Below are 24,988 nucleotides of genomic sequence, written 5' to 3'. Positions count from 1 at the left end.
GTGGGCGGTAATCGGTATACGCACTATTTTTGGATGATGCAAATGCTGACTGTATCATCTGTTTACTAACTCCAATGTGACCTGTTCGATCTCAGGTCCTCTCTGGCTCGCCAGCACCGAGCGTGACGCTGCCGTCCTCAGACGTCCTCGTCTCCGGCACCCGGTCCTGGCTCGCCGTCCGTCCCGTCAGCCGTTTCGCCGGATCCCCAGGACGGGACCCACCTGGGCACGGGAAAACATGCGCTTCTATGCATTTGAAGCAATAACGCTCTTCCAGCCTTCTTTTGTTCTGTTAATATATGTCTGTTCACGGCTATGCGCTTTCACGGAAAGTCGGGGTCATAACGTCCCTCTGACCTTACTGACGCCTAATTTATCTTGACCCCATGCTTGCTATTTCGGTAAAAGGGATATGATTGATCAACTAACAGCTGTCACACTTCTTTACTTGATATTTTGGCACGTTTTTGAGCTATCGCCCGAGCTCGACAGGAAGGGAGCAGATTTTCTCCGCTTCCCCTCTCTTCGGTTATCGCCGGGCTAATCGTCGCCCTGATTCGCCGTTTTCATAACGCAAGCTGAGGGCGGGGGGGGGGGGGGGGTCAAGGTGACCGCTCCTCCTGGCATTTCCAAACTAATAAAGATAGAGCATGGCAAAAACAAGTGGATTTTCTTTAAGAAGATCTCATGACTGGTTCTTGTTTATGTTGTTAGGTCAATCATTAAACCCACTATGACTGGCCAAAGGCCAAGTTTTCCATAACATCGCACTTGTTAGGTGTACCATATCATACATACCAGACCATAGCATGCAGCAACACCAGCCCCAGCCAGGCGTGTGCCTTGTTCAATTCTGAGTACAAAGGTGTATATTTCTATGTATTTTGAGCGGGCAATTATGATTTATGGCTCCTTTAATGGAATAGCTGCTACACGTCTAAATAAATACCTCTGCAGCAAGAGCTGTGTCATCAAAATAATCGCCTATATGAGATTATCGATGCCATGCTGTCACATTAAATGTCAGGTTCGAACCGGCTCACGTTGTAAGCCTTTCTTACAAACCCGCAGGTAAAGTGTTATACATGACCCAGCGATCTCGAAGATGGGAATACCGTTTGACAAGGAATGACTGGCACGTTTGCTCTAGTGTATTTTCACTTTTCCAAAGGGTTGGAAAACAAATCAAGTGTAAGGGCACTTAATGGTGGAATACAATGCACATGCGCTAGGCAGAATATAAAAGAAAGACCGAACATTTAAAGCAGCCCAGTGTATTTCCCTCGCATTTTAAATTGGCGGTGCCGCAACAAACGTTCATACACAGTTGCAAACATCGGACAAAAGTTACTCAATATTCAGGGTCATCGCTCGCACTCAGGGAAACGGCAAAGCGACACAGCAGGGAGTCGGTGTGCCTGAAAACATATTTCGCAGCACATTTGCAGTCATTGGTTAAAAGCGATCTTTCGTATGCTGATCTAGAATGCTGGCAGTCAGATTTGTAATACCAAAATATTCCGGCTTAAGCTGCATGTCTGCGATCGAATCACAGAGCGTAGGCGTCCTCTTGACATGACATGTCATGTCACGTGTCTTCCAGTCATGATCCGTGAGAGGCACACACCGGTCTTCAACATAAGTATCAAGCGGCGGGAGAAGACACGGGCGAGAGCTCGTACTCCTGAAACAGAGACGTGACGTCATAGGCATGACGTGAAGTCACACAACTGTAAACACATCACCCGCTCACTCACCAAAACAGTCATGCACAGGCTGCAGCTATAAGTATCCGTGTACGGGGGTTGAGTTTTACAGATGTCGAGTAATATTATTCACAAGCTGCAGGGGCTTCGCAGTCGCTGGCGGTGCATCAAAGGGCGCGTGACGTCACGTGTTGCGTCCCTTTTTAAGTACATTTTCGAGCACCGAACAGAAAACGGTTATTTTTTTTCTATGTTATTAACAGGTTTTGAGGTGACACCGGGTCTACATAGCAGACGACAAAGCACTTTGGGCACTGGGTCAACGTGAAAGCAAGCTCCACTGGTCCTCGGTGTCTGTTTTCACCGTCATATCGTGTTCTTCCGGCCAGGAAATACACCACGTGCTGTCCACCGCACACAGTACCAGCGTCGTTGCTCGCTGTTTTGGGACTCACTGGATGCTCAGCTCCGCGGCGACGTCTCTCCTGACGGAGCGGGAGCAATGGACAGCTTCCTAGCGCTGGGATCGAAACCAAACCTCGTGATTCACGGCAAGGCTGGCATACACCCCTCACCAGAATATTGCGATCCTCAGGCCTGAAGAGGTCGTAGACTCGCACCACCGACGGCTTCAGGCCATCCACCTCGTTCTCTCGAATGATGCGGAACTTGAGGCAGACCTTCTCCTCGGTGACCTTGGACAGCGTGAAGGTCACCTTACCCTTGCTGAAGTCGTATCTGCGTACCGCTGTAGATGGAGAGAGTGGGGGTTGGTAAGAATCGTCATCAACATCATCATCAGCCATTCGTGAAGCGGGTAATGACCAAACAAAACATAGCATGGTAGTTTCACAGACACTTGCAGAAATGCATATACGCAGGGAGGCGCAACATCTCCTCCAGGTGCCTATGACACCTGCTTTGTGTAGGCCTCGGGGCTATTATGACAAAAGAGTTCTGCAACGGTTTGTGTTGGTGCTATTGCAGACGAAATTACCGTGGATGCAGTACGAACCACGTAGTCAGAAGTGACAAAAACAAAATTGCGAAATACGTGGCAGACAGGTGCAGCGCCCTCTCTCGACGCATATGTCGCAGCCATTTTCACGACTTGTTCGCTTGCTGAGTCGGAGAGGCTTTGCAGTCCTTGACTTTACTGTTGGTGATCTTACTCTATTCACAGACACTTGCAGGAGTCCTCCAACTATCGCTCTCCCCTCCCCCCCCCCCCCCAAATGTCTCTCGATATCGCTCTCTCCCTCTCCCCTTCAACTATCACTCGCTACCCCCACTGTTTAGAGCCTTTGTCTCGGACTCGAAACGTTCGTTGTTTTGAAGAACATTCCTCGCCGTTTCGGAGGCTACTTTCCACTTACCGTCGCTGGTTCGGAGGCTATTCTCCACTTACCGCCGCTGTTTCGTAGGCTGCTCCCCACTTACCGTCGCTGGTTCGGAGGCTACTCTCCACTTACCGCCGCTGTTTCGGAGGCTGCTCCCCACTTACCGTCGCTGGTTCGTAGGCTGCTCCCCACTTACCGCCGCTGGTTCGGAGGCTACTCTCCACTTACCGTCGCTGGTTCGGAGGCTACTCTCCACTTACCGCCGCTTTTTCGGAGACTTCTCAGTGTGCTGCTGATGGTGAAATAGCCCGAGGGCATTTCCACCTCCAGCATGACGCGCTCCGATTCGCCAGAGTCCCCGATGTAAGCGGAGCACACCTCCAGCTCATACGAACCGCCTGGAGAGCGGCTGGGACGAGCCTCCGAGGTCACCGCCAGCGAGAATGCTGGCTTCGGCAACTGGGCACGGTGGCTTTGGGGTTAGCATCGGCTCACCAAAGCCAGGTGAAGCAATCCACGTCACCTGTTCATGAATGAGAACTTGCCCAAAATTAATAGTATGCATGGTTGCGCGACCGTTCGCTTTTCAACGCAGCCTAAAAGTCGGTAATAATTGTATAAGCATTTGAGCACCTGACCGTAGCCACATGTAGTTTTTCAACGCAGACCAGTGCTGCGCACCGTACACGTACAGCCTGAGAAACCACCCGCAACAAACACCAGATCAAGTTATCTGGGATAGAAAGTGAAATGTACTGCGAACATATTTTGCCAGCAAATGTGCTCTAAGGTACAAACGCCATTTGGAGCAGAGCGCCAACACAATTTCTTAAGCTTATTGTTGGAGCCGACCCCCGTTTTCCGTTGGCAATCGTGAGAACGGAACCGTCCCATCAGACATGACACGGCAGGTATAGCTGACAGGTCGTGGTTCATAACCATGCTACATACTCGGGAGCGGCTGGAGTAGCGGAAGCTGGTGCGGCAGATGACGCAGCCGGCTGGACTGACGGTGAAGGTGACCTCAGCTGGCAGCTGCGGGCAAGATGACGGCCTTAGGGAGAGGTGGGAGTGGAAGCGGAAGAAGCATGGGCGTGGCCGGATGAACACAGCGAAGTTCCTGGCTCCTGGAACTTCTGATGGCCCGTGCAGTCATCAGAAGTGCCTCTGTTGACTGCAGAGACCAGCTCCTACATGGGGAACGTCGTCTGGGATAGAAAATAGCTTCAGCTTTAGCATCCTCATCAACGAAATGACCACATGTTTAAACAAAATCAATGAAGGGTGCTATTAGCAGCAAGGTGATCGTCTGCTTGAGTCAGGCGCAAGAGTTTGAACTCAAAGAGCCGCACTGAGGAAAGAGTTTAATATATTTTGTGTTCCATTTTTCATCTGGTAAGCTACATTCGCAGTTATCGTTCAAGTTAAGCGAACACCCGCCGACTGAAATCGGCTAGCACCACACGCTTACCGCAGCCACGTACCTTAAAATCTGCCACCTTTTCTTGTTGCAGTAGCAGACGGTTGGACGAGTCCACCACAAGTGTGGAGGGGGGTCCGGCAGCACTGACTGTAACGCTAGTGGACATCTCCGAAGAAAAAGTGCGTTTGCCAAACTCTGTCAGCGCCTGCATCGCCACAATCGTGTCCTATAAACCAGAAAAGACAAGTCGTCAAAATCATAGCGATGCTGCGGTCTTTTGCTGTCGGTTGAAACGTTCTAAATCATCTGCGTTGTAACGACAACAGCTGGTCCTGTTCTCAAATTCAGCACTTTCAAAGTAATCATCAGTCGATGTTGGAGAGGGGAGGGACCATGGCTAGACGTCACCAGCCTGCCAATCTACTGTTGTGCTCTGTGGTGACACATACTTATTACAGCAATGCTCAGCTGGTCAGGTGTCACCAGCCTCCGCCTTTTTATGGTCATATGCTTATATCAACGAACCACTGGTAAAATTTCCGCCAGACCAATTAATCTGTTAGACCACCTCCACAAGTACTCACAACCGCAGGAATCCACGGTCTACCTGTATGGAGATGCAGCCGCCCAGACTGTTGCGCTGCCTGTTGATCCACTTGACGGCCCGCGCCGCCTGCTCCATGTTCTCCTGACCCGAGAGGTGGACCAGGGAGAGCACCATGTATGCCGTCATCTCAATGTCCACGGCCCGACTGCCGCCGTCTGTGGACCAGGGAGAGCACCATACGTGCCATCAACCCAATGTGTATTGCCGGATGGAATCAAAGCCGGTCATGGTCAATTCCCAACAAACTCGAAGATGGTGTCACTCACAAAATGAGGCTGTCATTCTTCCCGCCGTGTAATGAATGACGTTTCCGCCGCCTTCTCCAATGCTCGAATGACAAGACACACAGTTCATGCTGTCGTCACCCGCCATCACAAAAGTTAGACGCTACTCTAGGGTAAAATGGCAGGTTCAGATGGAGTCACTAATCAGGAATGCCTGACGTCGTTGACCAAATTACGCAGGATGACGTCATTGGTCAGGGACGCCCACCAGATGGTTTGAGTAGTCCTGGACGCCTACCAGATGTCACCACTCACACATGGGTCAGTTGCTGCCTGCAGAGAATGGCGTCGCGTATGTACGGAAATATAATTGGCCTTTCATCTGACATCTGACGCCGCACTCCTCCAGCGTGGTATTACACACAAACTGAATTGCCGCTATCGTCATGGAGAATGACGTCATTGACAGACGAAGATGTAGCCGCAATTCCGTATGACGTCACTGGTTTAATCTTTTCAAGATGACCCGCATCACTCACACAATTGTTATTGCTCTTAATACATCGCACCATTTCGATGAGAGACGCATCTTATCTAATTTAAAGTACCATTTCAGTAAGACGGACGCAGTTGCGGTGACCTTTCTGTCGGAAGGTGTCACTCACAGATGGAGCGGCGATCGCCCTCCCAGAAGAGGGCGTCCGACCCCTCCGTCTTGGCCTTCTGCATCAGAGCGGAGACCAGCTGTTGGCCGCGCTGTTCCCGGCCCAGTACCACGTGCGTATAGGCTAACAGCACCTGCGCGATATGGAACAGCTGCAGCTCCTCGTATCGAAGAGGGCGGCGTTTGGAGCACGAGCAGCGGCCTGTTCGAAGACCTGGAGCTCAGGTAATGGGGACGGACGCCTAGCGCAATAGGGCCGTTTTTAACATTGCCACTAGGGCGGTGCATGAGAGGGAACAGAGTCGGGAAACGAAGCATGAAAGTCACCTCCAGCACTTCAAGCGACAAAGACGCATCCTGCTATCTTCCACATACGATGCAGTTTAGCGAAGTTCACGGCTGTAGCCGGTGCCACGTATAGGAAAGAGGCGACGAGTCGCGCGCGGAATATCGTACATCCGCCCAAATATGCAGCTATCTTCTACTACGAACAACATTGCTGACCGTTTCGCTCAAACTGCTAATGCATTACAAAAACAAATATGCGAACTTTTGCGGTAAACGTTCATTGTCAACAGTGTGGGGCCACTAGGCAACTTACATAAAGTGAAGCGGCACTGTAGCAGCAATTCTGAAGAAACCCTCAGAGCTAATAGGCCATACCTCGGCATACAGTGTTTTGTTGGTCAGACCGATGCCGTGCTCCAGGCAGGTGAATCCGCTCTCCAGACTCTTGTTGTTTTCTGCCCCGAGGGCGAGCATGACGAACGCCGTCAGGGCGGCCGGGCCGCCCCGCTCCGTGCCGCCCTGGTGAGTGAACACACCGGCGTCACCCGGAGATCATCTCTTGGTCAGGACAGATGTGGATGTGAAGAACATCTGTGACATTTTCGTTTACGCCCTGACCATTTTATAGCACGTATGTACGCCTGTTGACGTTAATGATCCTTACTCCATTATTTGACCCCAGCCTGAGAGCTCTGTGTCCCGATACCCGCAGCACGGGCGTGGAGCCGGGGATTGGTATATCCCATTCGCCATCATGACGACGCATCCCTTGCCTTCAGCTCCTTGTGAATGACGCTGCCGATCGGACGGAAGCAGCCGTCATCCTGCTGCTGCTGTACCAGCCATTGCTCGCTCTGCTTGGTCGACTCCTCGTCTGGCAAGTAAGTTATGGTCAGCTAGTGAGGAGAAGCGGCCACGGTACCAGCCGTCTCACACTACAAATGGCTCGTCATCTTGACAGGTCATGGTCAGCTAATGGGATACAGCAGACATCAAAGTGTTGCTACCGTGCCACCCAGCTGACGCTGGCCACGAGCCTCTTTGTCTTGATAAGAATGCTATGGTTACGTGGTGAATGGAGGCAGCTCTGACCATGCCATTGTTGCAGCGGCCATTTATCTGCGGTCTTGGTCAGCCTCTACTCTGGGCATGGGGATGAGACGGCAAAGTTATGGTCAACTATTGGACGGAAGCAACTTTCGCTCTGCTGCCGCTACTGCACCAGTTAACTCCTGCTGGTGATGGCTGACTTCTCTCATGGACATGGCAGCAGATAGGGCGCAGCTATGGTCAGCTATTGAAAGCGAACAACTTTTCCCTGCTGCTGCTGCACCAGCTGGCTCTCGTTTGCATTGGTAACTTCGCGCATGGGCGAGACAAACGGAACAGTGGGGTCTGCCCCGCTATGCCCGGTGGTCCCACATAATCCCACTGACACGTCCGCTCCCGTTAACTGGCTGGCTGTAGCTCCTCAGAGTCGAAGCCAAGGTGATTCTTCCTCGGCGCGGTGAAGGTCATTCTTCGCATGGCGCAGTGAAGAATGACCTTCACCAAGGTCGTTCTTCACTGCGCTATGCGAAGGTCGTTCAACGCGCGCCAACCACCTCTGATCGTAGTGCAGCACTGCACTGTCGCTCTGGACTTAACACTGATCATGATGGTGATAATGACAACATGACAGTTACATCGACAATGATGACGTCCTTTCTCACAGTGGATATATAAAAGCAGGCAACCCTGAGTTAAGAGTACATATTAGAGGCGCCAGGGGTGTGCTGCAATGAATCCAATAACCGAAACACTTGTTGTACCGCGACATGTTGCACCCACCAATATCGATGTACTCGGACGCCTCCTTGAAGGACTTGACGACGAAGGCGGCGAGCCACAGCGAGCCTTCCGGGTCATCCCGGCCGAACGAAGAGTACGAGCCGTCCCGATGCCTGTACCGCAGCTGAGTCTGGTACCCTAGGGTACATCATGAGAGAGTCACAGAAAGCATGGGTAACGTGACTGGGTCTAGAACCATCAGGCATAGCACAGGTCACAAGTTTAAAGTTTTGTAACTTGATCTGGCACACTCTGATGCAAACAAGAAGGTCTACGGGCCGCACGTGTCAGCTGCCACCGAGGCTTCCTCCTTGCCATCTAATTCACCTCACCAAACCCAGCGATGACCTTGTCCAAATTTCCAGGCACACGTTTTCTATCTACCCAAGGTCTGCCAAGGATGTTCAGCAATCAGAGACCGAAAGGGGTCGTGAAGTTCCGTAGTGGTAGTTATCGTCAGATTCATCGCACGTGCGGAAAGACAGCTGGAACGGTCTTCGCACACATCTGTTACACACGTACAGTGCTACCTCTCCAGGAAGTAAGGCTAGTATCTAGTGTGTCAATGAGCCATCAACATTTTTGCCCTTTCACCCTAGCCCTCGCCCTCATATGAGAGGAAAAAGGATCGATACACCTCATCTAAAGTTTTCTATGGGTTTTCTGAGGGTTTTCTGGCATATCGTGCAATCACGCGCAAATTTCCGCCGGCTATAGGACACGCAGTGTAAGCATTTCGACGCGAAAAACGTGTCCCTAGCTAATTTGTTTTCTGAGCACCGACGTTCTCGATGAACACGGCACAGTAATTTGCTGCCAGCGCGTGTGGAGGCCTCAACCGACGATTCCGCGGACCGCTGGCGGTGAGATGACACTGTTACATTGACGGAGTCCTACATCATACAGATATGCTCAAAACACGTGCCAATACATACCGCTGCACTCAGAAATGAAGAATGACCACGGCCGCTAGCGTCGCTCTGAGGCATGGTCTCTTGTATATGAGCGTGTAAAGAGCATATGTGTTTGAGCATGCACACTTGAGTATCTGTAAGGATGCATCTGGAAAATATGACCTGCGACTTGGTCTAGTGGCGTTAATTGGTTACCTAGAAACATTAAACGTATTATCCATCGCAACACCTCGGCAAGAGGCGCTATCCCTTTTAGTTTGGAACGGCACGGCGGAGCTCGCATCGAACCCCTATCCGTTCACGTTATGAAAAAACCGTGACTCATGGCGAGGGGTAACGAGCTGTTCCAGCAGCGTACCACACTGTAGACGGGCTTATCCTCTCGGTCAATCACGAAATTAGTGCTACTGGGCGCTTTATCCTGACATGCTTTTCCAGCTGTTTTGTTTATTTTTCATTTAAGTGCTGTTTATACGCCCCCGAGACACTTGGACGATATTTGCCACGCATTGGAACGCCAGGAAGCTCAAGTGAGAGATGAAGTGATCAATGTGCAAGTGGAGCACATCTGAGTTGTTGACGTCCTTCCTGAACAACGCGCTGCATTGGCCAAAATACCTTTCACGTACCAGAGGAATATGCTCTTCCATTTAGATAGCCAAACACAGATTGCATACGACTTGATACGCTGCACTGATGATGCATTGATGGTGTGACTTGACACGCCGCAAGTGCTTTGAAATCCAGAGGCACTTGGCACGCACGCCTCCGTTTTTGATGGTGCACGTTGGCGTGCGCAAGTCGGCGCCAGCTGCTGTTTTCGTGACCTGGATTGGTCCAGACCATTCTGAATTGCATGCCTGTCTGCCTGGTCCGCCTGGTTTTTGTCCCACCTTGTCTCATGCCATGATTATCTAGCCCTGCTCCCCGGGGGTCAGCAGTTCCGTATGCTCCGAGTCTCTGTCTCACCTCGTCTCATGCCGTTGATGGTCAGGTCCCGGTCACGAGGGGAGAGCAGCCCGGTGTGCTCCAGGTACGCCCTCATGTGGATGTACGGCACGAAGGCCAACATGTTGTGCTCTCCTCCACCCGTCGGGATGTCCACCAGGCGGCCCAGGTTCTGGCAGTCACGGCCGTGGGTAACTACACATGGAGAAGTCGGCGAGGCAGCTTCGTTGATTACAATGGCAGCGGAAGAGCATCTCAAAAGAGACTTCATCTCAGAGACAAGTTGCAAACAATTCAATGCAATTCGTCCATTAGCCATACTACATTTTTTTAATCTCCACCTTGATAGGGAGAGTGTCGAACCCCTCGCCCCCCCCCCCCTCCCCCCCGCCCATGGCGTTCTGAGGGTATTTAGGCTGTTGACTTGGCAGATCGCGCACGGTGGGCCAGCATTGGTGCATTAATAAAGCCCTACATCATCAGCAAATGTTCAAGTACACAAAGCCATAGCTGTTCAATTTTCCAGAAAACTTGTCCTTTGGCCCAGCCAAGTTTGATCAACAAGAAGCGTAGCCTCGAACAATGAGTAGGGTGGAGTTAGTTGTTTGGAGTCCCCCCATCATCGAGTATTATACAAGGGCTTTTATTTTTCTAAGGGAGAGGATAAAATCAGGGAGGAATATGCACTCATTCGCCACGTTTGCTGTACTCTCAATGGTATCTGTGAGTGTCATGGATCAAAACTGGATGAACAGATGTGAGATACATAAGGAACAAACTCACTCCGTGCGAATGTCCGAGCAGATCGCCCACCACGGAGAAATAAGCCCGCTCAGAATCCGGCACCAGGCCTTCAGGACCCACCATCGGGATCCGCTCCACGTGAGGCTCAGCTCCTAGCACATCGGGAGCAAGTCAGTGCCCTGCTATAACAGGGGGTACGGTCGCATCATGGCCTCAGGCCTTTTAAGCGACGATCCGCGACAGGCTCGCTACTATTGATGGCGATCGTTGTGCAAGTAAAGCATGCGATACTATTACAAATGAAAACACAACACACATTGACAGAGTACTGGTGCTCAACGTCACGCGGTGAAAGATCGTGGTGATATTACCTCAAGGACGCTATAGCCCGCACTAGAGCTGTTCGAAAAGTGGAGTTTGTTATGGAACAACAGCTGCTTGAGATAATAAACGACGAGCTGCATAGGGATTTAATTATATCGAAAAGGAATAAAAATTTCGCAATACTGCTAAGACCAACTGAGACCCGTCCTGGTTGCTTAGCTCTCTCAAGGCAAATTTACTTGCGTACGCATAAAACAAAGCTATGGTATCTCCATCTCTACCTAGAGCTGCAATGCTCCTCGCATGATTTCCGCGCTTATTGTCCCAACCTTCCAATCACACACCGCAACAAGCCATCAGACCTCACTCAACACCATGTAGCAAAGCACCTCAAGCACCGTCATGTCTATTTACACAGCACTCCACCAAAGACACTATGGCACACCATCACGCCACCGTTTAGCTAACGCACGCACGTACGCACTCATGCGCATACGCACGCACGCACGCACGCACCGGGTGAGTTCGCTGGACTAAACCAGGACCAGCGTACAAATGACTCTGTCACAAGAGTCATCGCTCACCTTCGTCCAGGCACACGAACCGTGACGTCGTCTCCTCCTGCGGGAATCCCTCGGGCTTGACCACTAGCGGACGGATGACCGTGTCACTGTCGGTCACAGCAGGAGGGTCACGGTGTTTGTGCTGCCAATAACATTCCAAACGCAGGTGCGTGGGAGATTCGCAGCACGGACGATGTCAGGGAAAGATTCTTATTGAGCCGATACTTGTATGAAACCTTCTCCAGCGCATGCTAAGCTAGTAAGAACAACGAGGAGCATGTGCGTCGACAAGCCTCTTCCCACCACCCCTTCCCCTTCCTACACACAGGAGTAAACAATTTTTTTCAAAGATACTGCAACTGGTGCAGTCTCAGGGAGCCTTCGCAGTGAATCGGACGACAACATATATACCTCTTTGACGTCAAAATGACGTCACACCCGATAGATTCTGCACCTTTGGGTGTTCGAAGTGAACTGGACGACAATACTAGACGTGACGTCATGCAGAATCCTTTTCCTTTACGTCACTGAAGCGAGACAGACATGACGCAACGGATTCATCTATATGCGTGCCATATTGTGTGATCGTGACCAGCGACGTGTGAACAAATGTGTTTATTCCCTTAAAACTTACATAACTTGCAGTTTCCATTCCTAGACATAGACCGTTGATCCAAACTGTTGCGGCAAAGTACTCGATAACTTTTGTGTTACTTCGACCCATGCGTAGGTTTCATAGCCCCAGTTGTAGATGATTGCTGTGCAAACTGTGCGAATTACAAAATTGATGCATTAGATACATAATTCATCAAAGAAAATCTTATGTTTGTGGATAGCTACCCAAAACCGACCGGAATCAACGAACGTGTGTGTAAGACTTGAGACGTAAGGTGCCGGGCGCAATCCAGAAGCAAGACATGAGCGAATCCAGATTCTCGGGTCATCGGCCGTAATCCTTCTCTCATTCCAGCCAATCTCAGCTGGCACCGACATATTGAGCAGACTGCCTTGGCAACATTAGATAGGCTTTTGTTTTTTACCTTCCGCTGGTGCCAGTTATGCCCTGATTTATTTCTATAGGAGTAACCACGCGTACAGATGTCGTGTATTAAAATCAATGCAGTTCCGACAAACAACCACGCTGCATCATAAATTGAAGCCCACCACCAGAGCTAAAAGCTAACGAAAGCCTGCCGCCAGAACTAAAAACCATCGAAAGCTCACCTGCCGGGGCCGACGGTGTTCGGCTGGTCACAGTTGCCGTCTCGGAGTCTGGCCGTGACGGTGATGTTGACCTCGCCCAGAGAGGTGAAGGTCAGCGGGAAGTGGCTGACCTTGGAGCGGCCCGCCGGAACACAGGTCAATGCCCGCGGGCGAGACCTCGTCGACCAGCGAGTAATCATCCGACGCCGCCAGCTCCAGGTACACCTGCCGGTAGCGGGCACTGCAACGCCCGGTGCAGAGACCTGTGGGTTGACAGCTGGTGTGCTGGTGGGCATTGCAACATCTGCAACTGGTAGCCGGTATGTGCTGCAATGTCTGCAACTGGCACCTTGTGTGCACTGCGACGTCTGCTAATGTAGCAGGGTGACGTCTTAGATAGAGTTGCTTAAAGCCTGGACTTGGAGATGTCTGAGAGACGGTCACCACAAACCGTTCAGCCAAATGTGTTTTCATCGCTATTGTAGCGATTGAGAGAGCGCGTTGTGTGTATCTGGCAAAGATACAAATTTGTGAGGATGTACCGCAATGGCGTGCGAGAGTGCTGTATTCAAATCGTTGCGGTGCAATGTCACTTGGGGTGAGTCTTAGCTTGGTTGAAAAGTGTTGTATTTTGTGTGGGTACGCACAGCTGGAATTTTAGCGAATGCTTTGCAAAACGTCTGGTGAGCCACGTCTAACGGTCAGGGGACATATAACACCAGGTATAACGCCGAGTATGTTTCTCTACATGTAGGCCGAAACGCTATGTGGGTAGAATTGTTACGCCCATCTTTGATTGTGAGCAGGTCCTTGCAATCAGCAGGTAATGACAATCAGTCCCCAACAGAACAGATTAGCAGCTGCACTCATGTGAACATGTCACAGACGATCTAAAATGTAAAGAGCATTTTGTGACCCTCTTACCGACAGACTGGAGTCGAGGAAGTTGAACACGGTGGATGCCATGTTCAGGACCTCTCCGCGCTTCACGGAGTACGGCAGCGTGACCTCCGTGAAGAACGGCTTGAAGACTTTGATGGCTGATTTGTTGGAGACGCCGAACCCGTCCTGGTAGCACCCGATGACGTCATGACCAGTTGAAGGCGAATTACGAACAGGCAGGTCATTGGTGCTCGAGTGCTCGAGTTTTGAGGATTTTGTATTTTGTTAGTTTTATTTGCATTCAACAGACATAATTAAGAGTTATGTCATGGGATATCTTGGCAGTGTGTTATTGTTGTTATCATTCAGGCTTTACGACGCACCAAGCTGCTGAGACTATATGGTGTCGCCTGCCTCTCATCCTGGCAGGAAGGGCGGGCCCCGCGGGGAATCGAACCCTGTTTCTCCGGTTTCCCAAATGCGCAGATGCCTTAACCACTACACTACCGGCACCCCTGTCTCGGCAATATGTCTTAAAGACCAGCATTAAATATGTTAAAGACCAGCATTAATCAAAACGTCAGCTATCAGGAGGAAAATCAAGTTGCGCACGTGAAATCCTCGTCACCTGTATTTCGTCCAACCGGAATATGTTTAATTACCCATGCACACGCTACATACCTGCCAAACGGCGGAAACCACCGTGGAGCCTGACAAATGGAAATCTCACCTACCACGGGCCTGGAAATCCACGATAACCTGGAGCCACAAGACTCTCCCGCGCCCAGAGGCGAAACTACCCTCCGGCCTAGGACAGAGAAGTCCCGGAATACCTGGGAACGAGAGCTCCCGACCTACACAGAGGTGGAATGTTGAGAGCTCCCGACCCACACGGGGATGGGAGGTCGAGAGCTCCCGACCTACACAGAGGTGGAAGGTTGAGAGCTCCCGACCCACACGGGGATGGGAGGTCGAGAGCTCCCGACCTACACAGGGGCGGAAGTCCTGGCCGGGGATCACAGACTACTTCTAGCGCCTGGGACCGGCAATCACGGACTTCTTCGGTTCGAAAGCTATCCACCTACCATAGAGTCGGGTCCTCTTCATTTACCTGGGGGTGGGAGCAGATGGCAGAGCCAACCCACGACGTGATGGTGTCTGGCATGTCTTGGGTCAGCACTTTGGTGCCCTCCACGCTGTCGGCACAGAAAGTCTCCCGTGTAAGGGTCGGTAAGGAGAAGGGAAAGTCAACCGACGACAAAGGTAGCGGTCACCGTTTGAAGTGCAAACTAACACCACGCTAAGGAATATTGGTGATGTGCTTCAGGAAACAGCGCGCCTTACAAACAAAAAGACGCGCCCAAGGAGGATAAAGAAGGTGCCGCTTATGTGGTGCGGCATGATACCGAGCTAAAAGACTGGATCAGAACGTGTTTGGAAGAGGAAGAGAGTTTAGGTTGCATCTGGGTGAACTCAAGTGCAGTGCAATTCAGAATAGATTTCGAAGTTTCGGTTCAGCTGAGCAGCTCATTTACCCCGTCTGATCTACCGAACGGCTCGTACCTGCGACACATAAACCGCGCGCATGTTGCGGGCATATCACAACACTGAACCACGGTCGGTATTGGACAAGCGATAACAATGGAATACAGGACAGAGAGCGAGCATATCTGACCACCACAGCGACGTTCAGGAACAGCCTAGAGGTCCTCCGTGGCCAGTCCCCCCCCCCCCCCTCAGTTGCGCGCAACGCACTTCTCTGACTCCTGTCTCACCCGATCGTCTCGATGGAGAAGAGGAGTGCCTCCGGGAAGAACTCGCGGACCTGGTCCCCAATCGGAGCGGATTCGGCTACTGCTACGCCCACTTTTGACTGGTCAATACCTGGGTCTGCAGGCTGAACTAGTGGCGTTTCGAAGCGGTTTTCAAAGACCGGTGCGGGTCCGTAGTCCGGTAACGACTGAGTGGTAACGGCAAAGTTAGCAACGGAAGACACAGGCACCAGCTGCGTAAGTAAGCATGAATCGCACGCGACAGAATGGTACATATTCGCACAACAGAGGTCAGAGGACTAGCTTCACCCCCCATAGCTCTCTCGGAGGCAAGGTGACTCACTCACAGCCTTTAAATGTCATTTGCACGTCTCTTGGTGAGAACGACTTACAAATGGAATAGTCTGGGCAAGAAAATCAAGAGGAGCAGGTATCTGCTGGGGCGGCACTTGTTTGTAGCAGGGCCTTGTCTCCAGCACCAGGTTGGTCATCACCAGAAAGCCCGTCCACTGGGGAGAGGTAGATAATGGTGTGATAGAGAAACTACCTATCAACAAACAGATTCGTTGGAGGAGATGGACATCTGGCTAGCTGAGAATTCCAATAGATTTGATCATACATGGTAGGCGCGTTGCACTGAACACTCAGGCGCTTAATTTTACGGGCTGTATAAAAATTCCCTAAACAGAAGAGAGAACATCACTGAACAGACTTCAGCGTGCACAACGCAGCATTGGAGACGATCTGATTGCTGTCTTCACAGCCGGCTAACGACATTCCCAATTACACAAATGAGGTGCTGTCCATCGTATTGAAGGCGGCGGCAGCCAACAATACAATGGCTCTTCCAACTGAACCAACCCGGCTGTGGGACATGCGAGGCTGACCTTCCAGATGCACCTTACTCAGACACAAGGTAACAGGGACATCACAAAAGGCTCACATAGCCGGAGACAGTTCGGGACAGGGCGGACATTCTACTGGCCTGGCGTCATGGGTCAAACCTCTCATTCCGCATAAATATTAGCGATGGATTGCTTTACTACTGGAATGGGCGCGCGACATTGTCTGCATAGCAAACAAAACACAGATCAGAAAACTTATTCTAATTTTTTCGGCGTGTGCTCAGCCACCGAGCCCAATTGCCGCTAGCTTGTATGACGGAAAATATATATTGATGAAATTTGTTTTGTTTCAACCGGTTATGTTGTTAAGACTTGGGATTGCTTGCACTATCTTCGGCAATTTATATGCCATTTCCAGCATACAAAACCACATACTTCTCACAATTTTTTTTCTCTCTCCCTCTCTCTCTCTCTCTCTCTCTCCCTCTCTTGCAGATGAACGGATATTATCATTGTTGCATTAAGTCGTTGCGATGCGTGGTGCTCGCAAGTCAGATCATCCACGCTATTGCTAACAGTTCATGACGAAATGTGGTTTGCTGCATGCATAGCTACCGCGCCAGTTGACGTGGCAGAGATAGATTGCATGCATCTATAATTTTAAACATATTTTATGACAGTTGAACACATTATTTGCATCCTCTGTCCTATCTGAATTAAGTGGGCTGTACATGCCAAATTGGTAACGAACATTGCAGATTAAAAGCGTATTTTTTAAACTTTGTTTTGCTAGAGATGTCGTTGATGTAAGTTTCCGCGTTTTGAAAAACAACATTGTGGATGGCTGAAATGTCAATGGAGGTCACGTGATTTTACTTCGTCCGGTCACAGTTTTGAAAACTGAGTAAAGACTAACTTGAAAATAGCCAAAAATGCATTGGATCACTTCCAACTCAGTCTTATGTGGTTATGTGCGGCCAAGATCAAGGTATTTGAGTCATGAACCCTCAAAACCGACCATGCTACTTGACCTAAAAATACGCCAGGCTGTAACTAATCAGTCGCTGCTCCAATCTTTCCAAAAAGGCACCGCCGAATTCTAGGTGTAAGACAACGCCATGCTGATGCCTTCAGCGAGAGAAAAAATAAAGGGTATTATTTGGCCCCTTCACCTCTCACTTTGTCGTGGAAGAAACCAGCCACTGTACACTCACGTCGAACGTCGTGAGCGTGTCGTACCGGTCGGTCCTGAAGCTGTCCCTGACGGCGTCCAAATCAGGGACGTCCCCAACGCCCGGCCGTGGGGAGCGCCGCGATGAGTCCGGCCCCTGCTCTTCATTTGAGGCACCACTTCTGGTGGCGGAGACCAAGACGCGGTCACACAAGGGTCACACAGGTGTCACACAGGTGTCACACAGGGGTCACACAGGGGTTACAGGGGTCACACAGCTGGACCGGCGGTGTAGTCACGCGGAAACGGAGCAGAAGGGTGCAGGGCTGGGAATGGTGCACTTCATCCCCTTGAGGGTGATGTTGGTTGGGTCAGATATGCCTCAGTGTTGGCTGGTCTTGTCGAAACTCCCTCGCACCCAGAGGCCGAATGGCTGCCAAAAGGTTGTCTGTGTATACATACTACGCCATTTGAAGTAAAGTAGCTACTTTATTAGGATGGTCTTTTAACACAGATGTCCTTCAAAACGTGCTCAGAATCTTTAAATCCTTACAGGCTCTCAACCAAAAGGACCCACAGTAAATTTGGTATCTCTAGCTCTCTTAGTTGCTGAGATCTCAGGGGCGGTCAAATTGATTCCATTCCAGCGACGGGTATCCAACCCACCACTCGAGCGCGTGTAAGAGTAACAATTGAGAGACATGTTGGAGAAGCAATTACTGGGGCTGACATGCTCGCTAAGTTTTTCAGTATCTTCAATGATTTCTCGTCATTTCTCCAAATTATCGTCGGGCGTTTTGAAGAGACGATAAGGCGGGCATGGAGAGATCGGGGAGACGTGTTACGCACGCTACGGAACTGCGCTTACACGGTAGACTACGTTACTCTACGAGACCTTACAAACATTGGAAAGGCTGAGACCACCAAGGCCGTAGGTGATGAACGAGGAGCAAGCCACCATAAAGAAGTCCACGATTGATGCAAGCGTTATCATGCTTCTAGCTGACATAGACAATGCCACGGGAGAACAAAGGCAGGCATGAGAAGAGTACTACGGTAGAACAAGGTATGCACACGCGCAAGCTAAAAAGCTTATTGAGCGATACACAGGAAACGGAAGAAAATGTCTTGACCAAGCTCCTTAAAAACTTAAAAAACTAGGGCAAACCTGAGAAATGATGAAAACAAACATCGAAACAAGCATTGCCGCAAACTGCTACACATTTACGAACTGCGATAGGTGCACATGTACACTGTTACCCCGAAAGTCATCGTCAGCTGCCGGTTCAGCTTTCCAGATGTTGATCCAATGCCTGGCCAACATCATCAGCGAAGTGGAAAGTCACCACTCCACATGAAGAAATCATCTCTACTTGGTTTGCTCGGTATAGGACATATGCCAATCACTTGACACACAGATTGTCAGCTTTGACTTGGTGTGCCTGCTTACCAACGTACCGACACATCAAGCTCTAACGGTAATGCGGATTCATTACAAAAGGACGGCAGGCTAATAGCACCCTCTCCCGCGTCTCAGGACAGACTTACCGTTGCAGGGTGTCAATCAGACTCCTCTGCTGGTTACGGCAGTAGCGCTCGGTGGTCGCCTGAAATGGCCAACATCGTTTACGGTTGTCAGTGAGCCTATCGTGACACGGAACACCAGACGAGAACGTCAAGTCCACTCAATCATGACGTATTTCACGGCGCTGCAGAAGATCTCAACATCATAAGAGCATGGAGGTTCAACACGGCTCACTCGGGTGTGTGGGAAGTGGAAGATGAGTAACGAATGTAAGGTCGCATTTAAAACTGATGTTTTATTGTCGTGTCTAAAAGGGGCTGACGGTGCTTTAAGATAATGCTTCGCATCACCGAAACGGTAGCAGACAACACCGAAGGCCGTCGATGGTGTGCTCCGTCGGTGGAGGACGGCTGACGGTGTGCCCCAAGGTTTGTTTCCCTGCCTTCCCGTCCGTCGAAGGCGGCACCAACGACCGCTTCCTCTCTCCCTCTCCACCGGCAAGGTGACCTGTGATAGCCTACTGAAGCCCTGGGAGATGAACTGCCTCAACTGGCTGAACACGCCCTCCACGGTGATCTGGTTACCGGTTCCCAGCAGCTCTGTGCTCCGGTCCACGGCGCCTGCAGACGGGAGCACACTGTCAGTCGTGCTCGGTCCTCAGGAGCACACCGTCCTCAACCGACGGAGCACACCATCATTCGTGCTCCATCGTGCTCCGACCCGCTCCACGGCAGATGAGCATAATAGGAGAATGCTGAGTGCAGCAGATGTGATGGAATAGTCCGAATGAGCGGCTTTGTGTGAAGGCGTTGGCATTACGTAGTTTTAGAAGGAAGCTAGTGTAACCTCTTGCATAATTATCACATCGCCTCTTTCACCCATGTACCCGCGCGCGGAAAACAAGTGCTTTAGTAACACTATAGCATGGCGAGGGAGGACGGGTATATATATATATATATATATATATATATATATATATATATCCAACAATCGATGATCATCGAATAGTTTCAAGGGCTGACAGCTCCAACAAATATATCAGAGTTTGTATGGCATCGTTTGGAGAGCCTGTGCGTTGCTGAAAGCAACAACACACGTCGCGAGGGAGTCAGTGGCCGTCTACTGAAGTCGCTTGCGAACATCTAGTGAGAGCGATACGTTGCGAACATTCGGTGTACATTTGGGGCAGCGCCAGAAGCACTGCCAGTCTTGGAGGCCAGTGGCACCTGGCGAACACGCGGCGAAAACCACCGCTCAGGAGATGACAAGGAAGACATTTTGGTTATCGTGCGTCAGGCGGGGCGATCAAAACAATAAATTCATAACAGAGTGGACAGAGTAACACAGCTCAGCTCCACTGAGCAACAGCTGGCTACCCGCTAGTAAGACTGTTTTGCTGACAGTTTTTCGTCGTGTACGCATGTCACAGGTGACACTGACGGGAGGTCAACGACCCCAGCACACGACAAGGGGGACGGATACTCACTGACGCCACACACGGAGTCGGGCGAGGCGCTGACAGTGAAGGAGGCGGACTCCCCGGGCTGGGCCGTCTCCTTATCCCAGCTGACATCCACCTGACAACAGCAGGATGTAAGTAGCCGGGTGGATCACACGGTAGCTTTGAACAGAGATTTCCGGGCTTGCCTCCCTCCTCGGTCCGCAGTTTAGCTGCATTTGCTCTCCACTTGAAGCGTTGGGTGCTGCTGGCTAAGTAATGCGCCAAAATAAATAGATAGCAAACTCGAGAACAGCCTCCAACAACGGCAGTATCGATCTATGGTGTTTTATTTAAACGTTTGGAGCCATATTGTTCGTGACGTGAGGTCAAATTTGGGCTATCACGTGCCTTTTTCCGGGCTGGATCCAAGGACATCTTGATGACCGAAGCACAGTCGCATGGACGTGTGGGACACCATGACGAGACGCACATGTCACCCACCATAACTGTCGTTTGCAAGACTTGGGTTCATCTCATCTGTAGACATTTGGAACTACTGAAGCTTCGACCTGCAGGTGGTGGCATTAAAGTTATGCAAAGTTATAAGCCTTATTGCTCAAGCCTTTCAGAAGACCGGAGTGTTGGAATATGCCAGTCATTCGACACAATTACTGCATCTCATATTTCGCTCGTTTTTAGTGAACCTCATCAGCACGCCGTCGCACCTGGTTGTTGAAGCACTGCTCCACCTTGAGGACGACCGCGTCGCTCACCACCTCGCCCGAGCCCAGCACGAAGAACACCAGCAGCTTGAACTGCGGGCTCATGGCCGGCGTCACCGGCAGTGTCAGGCTCGAGCTGGACACCCGGCCTGATCGCAGGATCTCGCTGCGCGACATCACCTGCCCAACACGGGGGTGGTGAAGATGACGTCGCGTAACCGCGGTCCCTGACTCGTTTTAAGCAAGTTTCACAGGAAGTGTGTATACTTTAAGGCACTGCCACGTGCGTAACGTATGCAACAAGACTGTGGGAAGATCATGACCGGGCACTAGGCTATTTGGCATGGGAACTGGTTCCTGCGTCAGTGAGGGCAGCATCCTAGGGGAGTCCCCTAATTTAAGACGCTTCGCGTTTGAGAGGCTTTTTGCTCGGTGCATCGTAACGAATGCCCATGACGCCAGGGTCGTACCTGGTACACCATTGGCGGCACGTCCTTCTCCAGTGACGTCAGCAGCTGGACGGTGACGTCCCCTCGGCATGGCAGCTCGTCGGGCAGCAGGTGAACGTCAATGGTGAGGTAGGAGTTGGAGGGGGAGAAAAAGGTCACGAGACTCCGGAACAGGCCTTCGCCACCGTATCCCGAGGTCAGCTGGCGGACGCACCACGCGCCATTGTTACCACTCACTGCTCCGTGACGTCACGCGCACTGCGTCCCGGTTAAGCTAAGTCGTGACGCACAGCCAATGGACGTCATCAAGGAGAAATGGAAGTTACCCTACGGGCCCTGGCATCATCACACCAACGCTGGCGTCATACTTCTAGCTACGACAGCATGCAACAAACCCGACGTCATTTTAAATCATACAAATCATACCATTATAACTAATCTCATAAACTTATCCAGACAATGGCTTGACAAATGGCCAGACAGACAATGGCAATGGACAATCCGTGCAATGGCTCTGACGTCACCACATTGACTCGGACGGAAACATTGACTTTGACATCAGCACACTGGCTCTGACCCCACCACAGTGGTTTTGACGTCAACAAAAATCATCAGCCCGCCTGCCAACGGTCACACAAAGACTCGAACACCTTCAGACTAACCATGGCACCGTCATATATGTCATCATATATATATATATATATATATATATATATATATATATATATATATACATATCAATACCGATAACGCGAATACCTTCACATCCCAACGCTGACCATGATCACACACTGGCATCGGAACCATACAGCGTCCCTTGACAATTCATTCGGACCATGACGTCACCATGGTGATTCTGACGTCAGCGTGCTGACGCTGACGTCACCACACCAGCTGGCGGTCTCCAGATCGATCCTGGGGCCACTCACTGTCACCAATTTTACACACTGCGTCGGACATCACCAGCCTAACCCTGTTGTTCGGTCATCCCCTCTCTGACGTCTCCTACTTGATGTGGACATTGCAGGAGCGACCATGTCGTCACCGCGATAGGCTTGATGCTGACGTCACCACCCTGACGTCATTACTCTAACGCGCCGTTAGAAAACTATGAACCCCTGCAGCAACGCGCTGACGCTGATGGAAGCCACCGGTCATGACGTCACGAAACTAGTTCCGGCCCTAACAGACTGGTTCTGACATCACACACTCGCCATGACACCATCACAAGCATGTCACTCTAGTGACGCTACCATGGCACCCCGAAATTCACGTACTGACCGTGACATATCATGCCGACCGTGACGTCCCACGGTGACATGAGACAGCCACGATGGGTATGACGTCACACTTGACTGACCCTGATATGGACACTGTCCACGATGGGCGCTTGCGGCGGGATAAGGTAGACGACGCGACCCTGGCTGTCGGCGGTGAAGAAGCGGCACTGTTCGGCCGTCGAGAGCCGCGGCGGAGTCTCCGTCTCCCAGATCAGCGGCGTGTAGCCGAACTCGGCCTGCACGCGCTCCGAGTGCTGCTCGGCAGGACAGGTCAGGTCCAGTCAGGCCTTGGCAAGGTGGGTCAATTCAGTTTACGTCAGGTTGAGTCAAGTCAAGTCAGTTCAGGTAGGGGCAGGGCGTGTCAAAGACGAACAGCGATTGCACAGCAGCATCGTGACACATCGCAACGCAAACCAGGACAGAGCAGGACAGAACATAGTGTAGAGTAGGGTAAGATGGGGCTGAGCCGCGTCGAGGTCCTAAGCAGGTCAGCTTAAATCATGATTGCTCGGATGTGTCAGAGTAGGGGTAGGGGAGCGCAATCCAGAAAACACCAAGGTAGGGAAGAGGACATGATGCAGGTCAGGTCTGGTCGAGGCTGAGTAAGGCAATGGAGAAAATTTTGGACTAGGGGAGGATAACGCCGAGTTTGCTGCGAGCAGAACACGGCGTGGCGGTGTAGGTCAGGGAAAGATAAAACTGGTGAGCGTAGGAAGAGGATATGGGGCGCTGTCAGGGCCCTGCGGAGCAGCTGACTAAGACAGATGTAATCAGGTCAATTTAGACTGGGTCAGGTCACATCAGCTTAGTTAAGGACAGTGGAGGGTGGGTCTAGGATGTCCAAATCAATCTAATTAATTGACATCTGAACCGAAAAGCTCCCGCAGTCATGTGTATCTCAATTGGAACTGAGAGCGCTGAGAGAGCAATGCGTGATTTGGCAGCATACATCGTCTACCGCAGTGAAAGGCAAAAGAGAACATCTCTGTATCCTCAACAGGCACACGACACTTTTTCGAGCGGCCATACGTTTTTGTAGGCGTCAAACAGATCATCGTCTGGGGTCTTCGTGGGATCCTCCCCGCTCGGTCTGAAATGGAGTGTCATGTAGCGTGAAACACACGGAAAATGTCCTAAATATCTTCGTGACGTATTAAGACGTGAGGTACACCATGTATCGTCATGAAGCAGCCCGACTCCGTGGTCCCGTGCCACGGAAGGAGGTCCCGTGGTCCAATGCTATCGCTATATGTTGTGTACCATGGTTCCGTAGTGCCGTGTCATGTTCCCGTGTAATGGTCCTCGTGGTCCCGTGCCATGGTCTCGTAGCCCCGTGTCATCGCTATGTGGTCCCGTGAGTCCGTGAGTCCCACGAGTCCTTCGTCGTCGTCGCTGTCCTATGAGTCCGTGCTACCGTTTCGTGGCCTCGTACCGTGACCCGCGGTTGGCCCTGTGACGTCATTCAGCGTTTCCTTGCTGTCGCCCCACGGCCCCGTGCCATCGTTCCACGCGACATTGCGGTGGTTCCGACGATCGGTGTCACCGGTGCCATCGCTATCATTGTCCGGTTATTCCGTGCCAGTGTAATGCTGCATTCAAACTCATGCGTGATTTTAATAGTAATACATTTGGGTCTGTATATAAGTTGAAATTACAATTTTAGTGAAATCACAACAGTGAACGAAAAGGCAATGAGGCGTTAGCAAAAAATGGCGGTCAGCTATGGCATAACACACATAACAAAATATAACGTAACACGAAAAATATAAAATGAAACCGCAGTGCAGACAGCAAACTATAACAAATCAAACCGAGTTTAACGGCTGCATCACAAACAACGTCCTGTGACGGACTGAACAAACACAGGCTTCGCATGAGCAAGCAGCTAAAGTTGACTGAAACCAGACAGCCGCCCGCAAGCTGGATGCTGAAAAAGCGACGAATACCACCCTTACATGGATGTTTTTGGCTTATGGATGGCCCCGAAGCAGACCTCCACGATCTTATTGGCGAAAGGCAAACCATCACGGTCTTTGATGTGGAGCTGGAAGAATGCGAGCATGCTTAATAGGTAATATTGCAATACTGGATGGATGCTACGTGCTGCCATGCCGTGTTCTGAG

At 51.0% G+C, this 24,988-nt stretch overlaps 2 protein-coding genes across 2 annotated transcripts in view; both read right to left on the bottom strand.

The window, feature by feature from the left end:
- Positions 1-24,988, bottom strand: part of LOC119104800 (murinoglobulin-1) — a 132,249-nt gene that overhangs the window by 88,592 nt on the left and 18,669 nt on the right. The gene's annotated exons all lie outside the window — the stretch shown is intronic.
- LOC119104211 (murinoglobulin-1-like) lies at positions 1,144-24,769 on the bottom strand. Its single transcript, XM_037227879.1, is given in 27 exon segments — positions 1,144-1,684; positions 2,282-2,454; positions 3,307-3,505; positions 3,998-4,081; positions 4,531-4,695; positions 5,077-5,231; positions 5,966-6,098; positions 6,628-6,771; positions 7,026-7,126; positions 8,083-8,220; positions 9,966-10,116; positions 10,728-10,840; positions 11,597-11,682; positions 12,800-12,928; positions 12,930-13,003; positions 13,703-13,846; positions 14,772-14,856; positions 15,436-15,620; positions 15,825-15,941; positions 17,492-17,630; positions 18,997-19,055; positions 19,481-19,593; positions 20,460-20,550; positions 21,140-21,316; positions 21,607-21,786; positions 22,946-23,119; positions 23,895-24,769. Coding segments are annotated over 27 exon segments (3,426 nt in total). The 5' UTR covers positions 23,973-24,769; the 3' UTR covers positions 1,144-1,645.

The sequence above is a fragment of the Pollicipes pollicipes genome, unplaced genomic scaffold, assembly GCF_011947565.3.
Source record: "Pollicipes pollicipes isolate AB1234 unplaced genomic scaffold, Ppol_2.1 Scaffold_6052;HRSCAF=7182_pilon_pilon_pilon, whole genome shotgun sequence".
Classification (NCBI taxonomy): Eukaryota; Metazoa; Arthropoda; class Thecostraca; order Pollicipedomorpha; family Pollicipedidae; genus Pollicipes; species Pollicipes pollicipes.
The sequence above is the reverse complement of the archived record's forward strand: the minus strand, read 5'-3'. Positions and strand labels throughout refer to the sequence as shown.